We start from the raw sequence: 12,081 nt of genomic DNA, 5'->3' as shown, positions 1-12,081 counted from the left end.
ACAATTCATCTCCCTAATTCGAAATCATGGCCGATACAGCAGAACAAGTTGAGATGGCGCCGGTCGCTGAGCAGGAGAATCAGGAAATGGCAGTAGCGACAACAAATAATGAAGTCGCGGCGCCCACCGGAAAGAAGGTCGTCAAGAAGATTATCCGCAAGAAGAAGCGACCTGCGCGAGCTCAAGTCGATCCCGATTTTTTCACAACAGAACCCCCTCCCCAGACCGGTACGATCTTCAACATCTGGTACAACAAGTGGTCTGGCGGCGACAGAGAAGACAAGTATCTATCCAAGACCAAGGCCAAGAGTCGCTGCAACGTCTCGAAAGACAGTGGATACACCAAGGCCGACACGATACCAGGGAGCTTCTTCTGCTTGCGCTTTGCGCGTGGAATTTGCCCCAAGGGTCAAGACTGCGATTTTCTTCATCGACTCCCCGGAACATACGATCATTTTAACCCCAACGTCGATTGCTTCGGACGCGACAAGTTCTCCGACTACCGAGATGATATGGGTGGTGTGGGAAGTTTCATGAGGCAGAACAGAACAGTTTATGCGGGAAGAATTCACGTTACTGATGATATTGAAGAGATCGTGGCGCGACATTTCGCAGAATGGGGTCCCGTCGAGCGCAGTAAGTTTTCCAGCTGTTTCATATGGCAGACATGGTACTAATTGGAATAGTTCGTGTTCTCAACACCCGAGGTGTCGCTTTCGTCACATACGTCAACCAGGCTAATGCCGAATTCGCGAAAGAGGCCATGGCGCATCAGTCCCTCGACCACGATGAGGTTCTCAACGTTCGATGGGCAACTGCCGACCCTAATCCCATGGCGCAAGCGCGAGAGGCGCGTAAGATTGAGGAGCAGGCCGCTGATGCAATCCGCAGAGCTCTCCCTGCAGAGTTCGTCGCTGAGATTGAAGGCCGAGACCCAGAGGCTAGAAAGAGACGGAAGATTGAGAGCAGTTATGGTCTTGAGGGATACGAGGCGCCTGACGAAATCCACTTTGCTCGAGGAGCTCAGTCGGTCAACCCCCTGGGACGAGAAGGTTTCGAAGTGGAATACCAGGAACGACCAATGATTGAAAACGGAGAGGCAGGACAAGCCCAGGCGGAAGAGCAACAACCGCAACAAGAAACCGGTGGCATCTTCTCAGGCAGTACTCTTGCGGCTCTCAATAAGGCCAAGGTAGCGGTGGCATCGAAACCCAAGGCCGCGGCCTCAGCAGGACCCTTGGTGGCATACGACAGCGACAGCGATGATGAATAGGTTCAAGGCGTTTTGATTGATTTTTTTATATTAAAAAATGCATAGATATTTATGTAACAATAATGATACCACCCAAACAGCAAATATTATCTAGCTGTTGAATATTCTCGAATAAAGTATCTCGTGTCGTCCGATCCACAGATCCATAGCAGGCACTGTTTGACCTGCTTCTTCCACTGGGGTCATCCATTCTCGGTCAATCATATCGTCAATCATTCTTTGCACCTGTTGTCCAGCTAATACCTTTTGCGCGTGATAAGGACCAAAGACATTGGCTCTCACCGCTGCAGAGATCAATGCCTTGACGTGACTCAGCATAAAGACGTACGCTGTTTGTCGCAATCCCAACCCGACAAGCGCGCATACCGCTCCAAATAACGGCGCCAGATGAGCAGAGACTAACGGCACTTCCTTCTGGCTCTCCTGTCTTAACATTGCTGCAAATTCTTTCAATGCGCGCCCATCAACATTCGGACAACTTGACCGAAATGAACGATCCCATATTCCCAGCAACGCACGACCTTGCGCAACACTAGCACGCCGACCTACAGTACATATGATGGCAGCATCGAGCTGATCATCTAACTGAGGAAGCTTTTCTGGGTTGCGGTGTCCTGCGAGAACAAAAGGGAGCGTCGTCGCAGCGAACGAGGATAATGACGCTGGAAGAAAAGAGGCGAATGATGCTGAGGCGCGAGGTTGATGAGCCAGATAAGACTCAAGACCGCTGCTAAAAGCAAACGAACCCAATGGAAGTGCCGAGTCTGATAACAGAAGCAGAAAATGAGTTGTTTCAGCCAGATGGGCTATGATATATGAGTTTATACTCCTTATCTATACATAGTAGGGTGACTTACGTGCTTGAGACAGGGGTGGTGAAGGTTGGACTTTGTTAAGACGCGCCTTTGCGTCGTGAAGACGCTTTTCTAATTCCGAAATCTCATCTTGTATAAGATTCGCATCAGTCGGTATCAATATTTCGGCAGGCATTATTTGATTTCAAGTTATTTTACGAAGTTAAGTTGAGTATAAAATAGCTCGTTGAGAGATAAGACGGTCGAGATAGTTAAAAAGGCTCAGGCCTAGACTCTTTATCAAAACAAAACAAAAACCATGACAACCATCATCATGTAAATCCAACAGCCGGGATTTTATCAGATACAACCCCAAAACTCCATGCCAATGCTCAATCCAACACAGTCTTTCCCACACTGATCGACATACAATTATTAGCAACCACGTTAAAACATCTCAATCCGTTGACCTTTCCCTGCTCAGCACAGTCTTGGTATCTCATATGTACGGTAGACCGACCATCTTGCTCAAGGCCGAACATTCTCCTTGTCAAATGCCTTCCTTCCACGCATGCGCTTCTTTTCTGCCATTCTCTGCTCGATTCTTGCGATTGCTGCAGCTCTGCGCTCGGGTGGAAGTCTCGATGCGTTGGCAGTAAATACGCTGTTGTTTGGATCGGGACCTCCGAGGCGCGCATAGTGATCCTGCAACAAATCGATCTTTTCATCCATATTCCTCGTAGAAGTGATTCGTTTTGACTGAGCAATGGACTTGGCAAGTGCGGGAAGATCAGGAACGGTAATCTCTTCAAAGTTTGGTCGACCGGGAGTTTCACCTCCGTTTTCGATACGCTTGGTAATTTCCTCGCCAAGGTACCCTCGATTTCTTGGCGATCGTGGAACAAATGGTTGCCATCTAGGCCGCCCAATGTCCGGCTTGCTGCCGAGACTTGACGAGACCAGGTTGGACATACCGACGTCGGATTTACTGGCTCTTGGGACAGCGTCGTCTGAGAACTTCTGTCGCAGTGAAGGAACGTTGGGATCTGTAGTTTTGAGCTCCATTGTGTCGCCTTCTAAATCAGTCAGGTCGAAGCTTCGTCGGGCCGTAGCATGCCTTTGGTCCCTGTTGCTCTCGTCCGATACAACGTTCCTAGACTTCGAACCTTCTTCTACCAGACGGCCAGCATCTGATTGGACATGCCAGCTCTTCGGTCGCGCAGCGTGATCATCTTGCTCAGGAGCACCATGGCCTCCCGCCTTGAGCGTCTTGACCTCCTTTTTGAGTTCTGCAATCTTGTGGTGTGCCCGTTCCAGTACTGCGTTTGTGTCCGCATTATGTGCTTGAGTTTCGTTGCGGTAAGCCTCAAATTCTTGCTTGAGCTGGCGCAATTCATCGTCCTTTTTCTTATTTTCTTCTCGGGCTTCGCGAAGCTGGGCACGTAACTCTTGCGCTCTCGATCCTTCACGCAGAGGTTCGTCATCGTTCTTTTCTTTCGCGCTGGTCTTCGTCTCGTTGTTCGCTTCGGCCTTGGTAGCTCGCTTTTCTGCCGCTTTGAGTTGGGTTTTCAGAGATGATATTTGATCGCGAAGGTCATCAACTTCTTTGACTTGCATACGGGCTCGTCTCAACTGGCTCTGTGTCTCAAGGAGGGTCTTTTCAGTCCTGGGTGATGTCGTCTGTCGTCCCTTCCGGTCCTTCCAATCCGGGTCGTCCTCTCGTTCGCAAAGGATTTCTTCAAGTTGGTCCTCCAACTCCTGCACCCGCGTTCGATATTGCACGGCCAGGGCAGTTTGCTTGGTGAGTGTTGACAGAAGATCAGCGCTGCTTTCACCTGACCTGTCTCCACGTTTTGATGCGATTTTGGAGGCACCTTCGGCAATCTGCTTCTCCATCTCAATCACCCTCTGTTGTTCTTCTTTGAGCTTTACTGCAAGCTCATTCGCCTCTGCATCTTTCTGTTTCGCATAGGACTTTGCTAGCTGCTTGTACTTGAGCAACTTTTCCATCTCGACTTTCGCATCCTCGTGGTATTTCTCAAATTCTTCCTTCCAGTATCTGCCCGACTGCGAATGAGGCTCGTTAAGGTCGATCGTGATGTCGTGTGTGCAGTAGTCCTCGTCATCGGCTTCTTCCCATTCGTCTGAGGAATTGTCTGGTTCTTGTTGCGCTTCGTTCTTTTGATTCACCGTCTTTGATGCTTTCTCAAGCGCCTCGTTCAAGCGTGTGCGCTGACGCGATTCTGGCTCTTTGTTTTGGTTGGCATTTTTCTTGACGTCTTGTCCGAATGATACGCGCTTCCGTCTCGTAGTACCCGTTCCCGGAGTAAGAAGTATTCCTTGCGGTCGCTGTGGTGTCCGGGAGGATTCCTGATCCGTCCTGGCATTTTTGCTTTTCCCTAATGCTCTCGTGGATTGGTTGCTAGGTCGCGCTGGTGTTCCAAATATTGCGCTTTTGAACGCCCTGGCAGCGAAGACGGGCGCAGGAGTGTCGGGCACATCAATTTGAGTTGTATCTGGTTGCAAAAGTTAGTTAACTTGACCGTTATAGTTTCCCGAGCTAACGGTGCGCACCTCCTTCATTGACTGGCTCTGGCGCGTTCTCACCGCGTCTCAACATCCAGCCCAACATCTTGTGATAGAGTTGCACGTGAACGAGGGGCGAATGGTTGGATATTTAAAAGAAAGAAAGAAAGGAAAAGAGTTCGCATCTGCGATTATGAAAATTAGAAGAACAGCATTTATCTTGAGGCGAGCCTGCTATGTTGTTGATTGCTTTGTTGTGGCAGGATAAGATTGGATGAAATGCAGTTGCAGTCGAGTTGGATGTTAATGTTGACTTTCGTTTTCCGTATGTTTACTTTCCGCTGTAACGTAGATCATGGATGGCCAAGCAAAAGCAGACAAAGACCCGTCGACCCTGGCGCGTCCCCCCACCTTCCGGCTCTGGCTTTCAAGGAACCTGCCTAGGGGCCTGCGCTAATGGATGCAAAATCAGGCATTCCTGCAGCGCGTGCTAGGCGGTCCAGGTGACGTTAAACACTAATTGACCGCCATAAGAACTGCCATGAACCCCTCATCAGCCCTGTGGCCGCCTGTAATTCGATGGAGCGACACCGCCTTTGCATGTAAGAGCGTCGCAAACTGAGTTGTCAATCGTTAAGTGGAAATAATTGACGGAGGTGATGGACTAAAGTATTAAACTACCCCGCCACTTTTTGCGGCTCGACGTCAGAAGGAAGCTTCTCTTATCTCTCATCCATTCACTGGATGACCTTTACAACTATTTATCTCAATTTATTATTACTATTATTCGCCGCCATGGCTTCTTCCCTGTAGAGCGTCACGGCTTTTGCTGTGACTCGACTCTCCTCTGGAACCTGCGCAAACATGGCGGGGAAACAACCTGGGGTATGGAAGACGCCCTTGACTCTCAACAACGACACCAATGACTCAAGCTTCCCCGGTCTCCAACCTACTGCGAGCCCGGAGGTCAACCACAAAATCGAATATGAAGAACTACAACAGAACGAGATCCTTGCCCTCGAGGCTATCTATGGCGACGACTTTGTTATGCATTCGGAAACCCAAAGCGCCTGGAAGGTAGAGTCCTACGACGTCCCCCGAGCTCCAACTGGGCAGCCGAAGCTCACGCCCTATAGAAAACCGAACCACACTTTGACATACGGATAAAGGCATCCAAAGATGAAGACTTTGCTTGTACTCTGAGCTTTGTCATGACTGCCACCTACCCAAAATCGCCACCTCTTGTCACCTTGAAGAAGCATGATCTTAAGGAAGTCACCCAATTCAAGATTCAGAAGTTCTTGGAGACGAAACCAAAGATCTTTGCCCAGGACGAACAAGAGATGATCGATCAGATCGTTGAAGGAGTACGCGATATTCTCGAGGACGCCGCGCAAGCAAAGGCAGATGGCAAACACTTACCATCCCTCGAAGAAGAACGAGAACGCCATGAAGCTTATTTGGCAAAGTTAGCTCAGGAGAAGAAGGAAGAGGAAGAACGCAAGAAGATGGAAGAGACCCAGGAAGAGGAGCGTGTCATGGCCGAGATGCTTCAGCAACAAATCGACCGACAGAAACAGAAGGCCAAGGAATCGAAGCGCCGTCCTAACGGCAACTCTCACCAGGAGCTGACCCCCAGTACAGAAACAGACGAGATGATTGAGTTTGACCAGTTTTGTAACACTACAGATAAGTCGGGAAACACCATCGTCTTCAAATCTGTTGCAGGCAAATGCGAACCACGACAAGGGCCTGTGTCTATCGTTTATACAGTCAGGCCTGTCCTGGCTAATGGACAAGGCAGCTTGACTATGGCACTAAAGGAGACTATCTTACGCAACACAAGCAAGGACTCGAAGGAGTTCAAACTTCAACTTCAGAGTCTCGAATCTCGCCTCCAAGATCTCAAGACTGTGAAACGGATTCAGCACCGTCATCTCGTTGACGTTTTAGACTTCAGGGTTCAGGCTGGACTCGCCACAGATCCCACTGTTGCAAATGCGTGGACTATAAGTGTCTTATCGCCTTTGGCAGAGAAGGGTCCCTTGGAAGAGCTATTGGAACTTGCAGGGCAAATTGAGATTGGCAAAGTGCGTTCTTGGACGCGGGACTTGCTAGATGCACTCAACTTTCTCCACAACAAGAACATTGCTCATCAAGATATCCATCCAGGGAACATTCTTCTGTTCCGAGAAGCCACAGGTGAAATCATTCCTAAAATCTCTGATGCCTGGTATCAAAGGGAAATCCACTCCATCAACTCTCACAAGCCAGGACTTCCTGGATTGCACACTGCCAAGTCTGCCTATTGGCTGCCTCCAGAGATTGCCGGCACCTCAAAACCTCAGTATACTTTCAAGACCGATATTTGGGATTTTGGTGTTGTGTTCGTCCAGATGATTTTTGGCCTCGACGTGCTACGAACGTACTCATCGCCCAAGAACCTTATGGAATCTGTCACCCTTTCTCATTCTCTACATGAACTAGTGAGTAGATTCTTTAGGGAAGACAAGCAAAAGAGACCTAGAGCATTTGAGCTCGGATCCAGCGAATTCCTGGCCACTGATGCACCCGTTCTCTTCGATGATACATCTGCCCTCTTGTCAAGTAGCCCCGCGACTTCCTTCCAGCCCATTCCAAAGTTTCGGCGTGATTCAACCACCCACCGGGGACCTTCTCTGTCACGATACACCGAAGACTTCGTTGAAGAAGGCAGACTGGGAAAGGGGGGTTTTGGAGAAGTTGTTAAAGCAAGGAAAAAGCTCGACGGTCAGATCTATGCCATCAAGAAGATCACGCAGCGATCACAGGCCAGTCTTACAGAAATCTTAAAGGAGGTTCGATTGCTGTCCCAGCTTAGCCATCCTGCGGTTGTCCGATACTACAACACATGGGTTGAGGAGATTACCGACCAAGGTGATACTGAGGACGATACTTCGACCGGTTACATTACGGAGGAGAACACACAAGGCACTGAGTCGGTTGGTATTGACATCCAATTCGCCACTAGTACAGGAGGTCTCGATTTCATTTCATCAAATGCAGGCGCGGATTACGGGTTCGAAGAATCGGATGAAGATGAGGACGATTCCGAAGAAGATTCCGAACAAGAGGACTCATCAGATGAAGACGATGAGTCACTGGATGAAATGTCTATCCATCGAGTTGTGTCTCCGGACAAAGAAAGGAATGCTATGTTCCAGCGACGCGCCCGTTATCAACGCTCTTACAGAACCATACTATACATTTCCATGGAGTACTGTGAAAAGCGAGTAAGTAGTCAGGCCCCTATGCTACCCTGAGGATAACATTTTGCTGACCAAACTCGATAGACTCTAAGGGATCTTATCGCCAGGAACCTTTACAAGAATACGGCAGAGATCTGGAGACTTTTCCGACAGGTCCTCGAGGGTTTAGCTCATATTCACGGGTTGAGCATCGTTCACCGAGACCTCAAGCCGGAAAATATCTTCATCAGCAGTAGCTCCGATGGAATTGACAATGTCAAGATTGGTGATTTTGGACTTGCCACCAGCGGGCAGTTCTCAGTCGAGAAGTCCACCACAGCGAACACCTTGGAGACAGACGATATGACCAGAAGTATCGGCACAGCCTATTACTCGGCGCCCGAGGTGAGATCGACAGTGAACGGTATATACAGCACAAAGGTCGATGTAAGTGAATCGAGTTGCCCGCAACTCCTTCTTGGACTAACAAAATCAGATGTATTCATTGGGAATCATATTCTTCGAGATGTGCTATTTACCCATAATGGGTATGCAAAAGGCAGATGTTCTTGGCCAGCTTAGACGGCCGCAGCCAGTGTTACCATCAGACTTCAAACCTGCAGAGAAAGCCCAGACCGAAATTGTGCTATCTCTTGTCAACCACAACCCGAAAGAAAGGCCCTCGAGTACAGACCTTCTCAAGAGTGGAAAGTTGCCGGTTCAAATGGAGAGTGAGACTATCAGACGCACTCTTGCAGGACTCGCAGACCCCAGCTCGCCCTACTATCGCAAGATGCTTTCGACTCTCTTTGCAAAGCGCATGGAGCCTGCCAAGAACTACGCTTGGGATATGTCTTCTGCGAATATGAGCCCTCAGGAGTTACTCAATCAGGGTTTAGTGAAACAAGAACTGGTGTCGATCTTCCGCCGCCATGGCGCCTTGGAAACTCCTCGTGGTATCATTTATCCAAAATCCACTCACTATGGCGATAATGCCGTCCAACTTTTGGATCCCAATGGCAATGTGCTCCAACTGCCCTACGACCTAACTCTTGGAAATGCAAGAATAATGGCCAAGCAAACCAACGGACCGGTTGTTCAACGAACTTTCACCTTTGGCAACGTATTCCGTGATAAGCAAGACATGGGACAGCCGCTTATGTTTGGAGAAGTCGATTTTGATATTGTCACTACAGACACGCTGGATCTTGCCCTAAAAGAAGCGGAGGTTCTCAAGGTGATTGATGAGATCATTCACACATTCCCTTCGTTGTCTACAACAGCCATGTGTTTCCATCTTGGACACTCTGATCTTTTGCATCTTATTTTTGAGCATTGTGGAATTGAGCCTGCTAGTCGCAGCGGAGCGGCGGATGTCCTGAGCAGGCTGAACATTCACAATTACACCTGGCAGAAAATTAGAATTGAACTGCGGTCGCCAACTGTGGGTGTTTCAGCTACAAGTGTGGACGAATTACAAAAGTTTGATTTTAGAGGTAAGAAAGAGTTGCTGCGATTCGACATCCGACAGAACTGACCTGAAATAGACACACCGAACAAGACATTTGCCAAGCTCAAGACTCTCTTTGAGGGTAGCGATATGTACCAGCGAGCCTCGCCAACTATCGCTCATCTCAAAGAAGTCGTAGAGTATTGCAAGCACTTGAGTGTGGGGACTAAAGTCTACATCAACCCTCTCAACAGTCTGAAGGAGGCCTTTTATACAGGGGGCGTTCTTTTCTCCTGCCTCTACGACAAGAAGGTCAAGGATGTTTTTGCTGCTGGTGGCAGATACGATCAACTGATCAAGGAACATCGACCGAAAGTTGGTAGTCAGTTTGGAGAACGTCACGCTGTTGGGTTTAGTTTGGCATGGGAACGATTGGCAAAACCCCCGAAGTCCGGTGGACGCCCATTCTTGAAAAAGGCCGAAGACGAATCAAACAGTATATTCAACACTCGACGAGTAAGTTTATCTCCTACAGTTGCAGCTGAAGGCTTGTACTGATTATATGATGCAGTGTGACTGTCTTGTCGCCAGTTTCGATGCTGCTGTGCTGAGATCGTCAGGTGTTGAGATACTCCAGACCCTTTGGGCGCACGACATTAGCGCTGAGATGGCCAAAGACGCTAGGTCGCCTGAGGATTTAATGTCGAAACACCGTGATGAAACGTATTCTTGGATCATTATCATCAAACAGGACTCCATCTTGAAGATCAAGAGCATGGGGCGAAAGGATGTCCCGGATGCGGACATGCCATCGACACAATTGCTTGCTTGGCTTCGTAACGAGATTCGAGAACGCGACTCACGATCAGTAGTGAAGCTCCGTGGCAACAGCACCACGGACTCCAACTCGGGTGATAAAGAATCTGAGCAGGAAGTTCGTGTGTTGGTGGCACAAACGCGGAGCAAAAAGTTCAACCGCAGAACGGTTGTGGAACAAGCCCAGGTCAGTGCGAGCAGCCTGGTGCGATCTTTCCTCGAAGGGCCGGTCTTGGCTATTGAGACAACAGATCAGGTTATGGACCTGATGCGGGAGACATGTCTCTCGGAACCCGATGGCTGGCGACAGGTCGAACACTCAGTTACGAATACAGAGAAGAAGTACATACGGGAGATTCATGACCAGTTGGACACCTGGCGAGACACCTATAAAAAGAAGAACGGGTCACGGCACGCGTTCCTCTACAATTTTCGCTCAGGCAACTGTGTATACTACGACCTAGGTGCGTAATACCTATGTTGGAGTGTTGCTGTGGAGGACTATGCATAGAAAGGATATATTGCTTATGTGCTTATGAATATTGGACGCATTGCATGAAGATGGGTTGCAGTACAGGCTATTCGTATTGGAACTGGAACTCAGATAGAAAATATCTTTGAATGACACAACTCAATTCGCATATAATTTTGTTTCTTGACGGCACTGTTGGTTTTGAGGTCTTTGAATCAAAACATGAACCTTGTTAGTTCTCTCTAAACCTTTAACTTAAGCATCTGTATTGATTAAAGACTCGATTGATCAGATCAACAACATTCCGACAATAATGCTTTGGCTGACTTGAAGGTACTACATAGTATGATCACTTTGATAATATTCTTAAGTGAAACGTTTATGATACATAGATAAATGTTGTATCGACTTACTGTGCAGATATCGCTGCACTCACCCTGGAGTTGAAACAAGTGACAACAGTGTGTTTTGGATGTATGCAAAGACCTATGGAGCAGAGAAGGAAAAAGAACAAAAGAATGTTGATTAACAACCATAACGTCTAAGTTTTATTGTTGATTGTCCAAATTAAAGTGCTTGCTTGATTTTAATACATGAACCATCAATTTAAGTCAATATACCAAGGCACCCGAGCGACCGGGAGCAGACGGGTACGTACCTAAGCGTGATCTGTGGGGAAAGGATGGAGCCGAAGTGGAGTTAAGGGACCAACAAAACGTCAACGTCAGTTTTTTCCACCGAAGCAGGCACGAGGAGGGGCAAGGCAGGCGCAAACAGGGCATGTGTCAGCGTCAGACATGGCATGATGGCAGGTATGACCGCGGTCACTGGCTGGCAGAACAGGTACATTACTTATTGTAAACGCCCCGGTCCCAGTCCCAGCCCCAGTCCCAGTCCCAGGACGGCTGCGGCCTGGCCGATGGGTGAATGACTCTCTAGTTGTTTTATTGTTAGTTAATAACCGGAGGCAGATAGATAGACATTCTTTTCTATTCTCTTCTTTTTTTCTCCATTTATTATTATTTTGTCGTTTTGCAGCTTATCCTATTGTTCTCTCTGTGTGTGAATAAGCAACAATAGGAGGCGATCCCTTTCTCCCTTCCTCTCCCTGTTTGAGCCTCTTTCTTCAGAGCATCCATCTCAACGGTCCTGGTCTTAACGTTCCCTGAAAGCATCCGCTCATCAAGGTCACGGCTTAGCAATAAGCAGAGCAGAACAAAAAATAAACTCGCTCACCAAAATCAAGCATTTTCTTCCTATTATATAAAAGGGAAAGCGGGACCCAAACAGGATCTGCCAACGAAGCGAAACGAGTGCCACTTCACATCACTTGGATTTTATCCCAAAACACCAAGACCAACACCACTGTCGTTGCCGCTGCCGCTAGCTACCACCTCGCGCCAATCGCCGAAGCCGCAAACGCCGGCCTCCTCATCCTACTCCCGCCCCTCCTCGACCGCCCTTTCCACGCCCTGGGTTCGCCTCTGCTTCTGGCCTGATTTATTAAGCCTGGCACTCAGCTA

The 12,081-nt window shown here is 48.5% G+C and overlaps 4 protein-coding genes across 4 annotated transcripts; 2 read left to right on the top strand and 2 right to left on the bottom strand.

Moving 5' to 3' along the window:
- Nucleotides 1-26: 26 nt before the first annotated feature.
- FGSG_05138 (pre-mRNA-splicing factor cwc2) lies at nt 27-1,273 on the top strand (the record flags this gene model as incomplete). The annotated part of the gene is made up of 2 exons (XM_011325335.1): nt 27-636; nt 687-1,273. The coding sequence occupies 2 exons, from the start codon at nt 27-29 to the stop codon at nt 1,271-1,273; spliced, it is 1,197 nt and encodes a 398-aa protein (XP_011323637.1).
- A 90-nt stretch (nt 1,274-1,363) lies between these two features.
- FGSG_05137 (uncharacterized protein) lies at nt 1,364-2,263 on the bottom strand (the record flags this gene model as incomplete). The annotated part of the gene is made up of 2 exons (XM_011325334.1): nt 1,364-2,079; nt 2,131-2,263. 2 exons carry the CDS (start codon nt 2,261-2,263, stop codon nt 1,364-1,366), a joined length of 849 nt encoding a protein of 282 aa, XP_011323636.1.
- A 332-nt stretch (nt 2,264-2,595) lies between these two features.
- Nucleotides 2,596-4,699, bottom strand: FGSG_05136 (uncharacterized protein; the record flags this gene model as incomplete). The annotated part of the gene is made up of 2 exons (XM_011325333.1): nt 2,596-4,583; nt 4,642-4,699. The coding sequence occupies 2 exons, from the start codon at nt 4,697-4,699 to the stop codon at nt 2,596-2,598; spliced, it is 2,046 nt and encodes a 681-aa protein (XP_011323635.1).
- A 758-nt stretch (nt 4,700-5,457) lies between these two features.
- On the top strand, nt 5,458-10,558 carry FGSG_05135 (uncharacterized protein; the record flags this gene model as incomplete). Its single annotated transcript, XM_011325332.1, has 6 exons — nt 5,458-5,670; nt 5,730-7,865; nt 7,926-8,267; nt 8,317-9,316; nt 9,368-9,786; nt 9,842-10,558. 6 exons carry the CDS (start codon nt 5,458-5,460, stop codon nt 10,556-10,558), a joined length of 4,827 nt encoding a protein of 1,608 aa, XP_011323634.1.
- Between the last annotated feature and the right edge of the window lie 1,523 nt (nt 10,559-12,081).

This window comes from Fusarium graminearum, chromosome 3 (assembly GCF_000240135.3).
Source record: "Fusarium graminearum PH-1 chromosome 3, whole genome shotgun sequence".
Taxonomy (NCBI): Eukaryota; Fungi; Ascomycota; class Sordariomycetes; order Hypocreales; family Nectriaceae; genus Fusarium; species Fusarium graminearum.
This window is presented reverse-complemented; position numbering and strand designations above follow the sequence as displayed.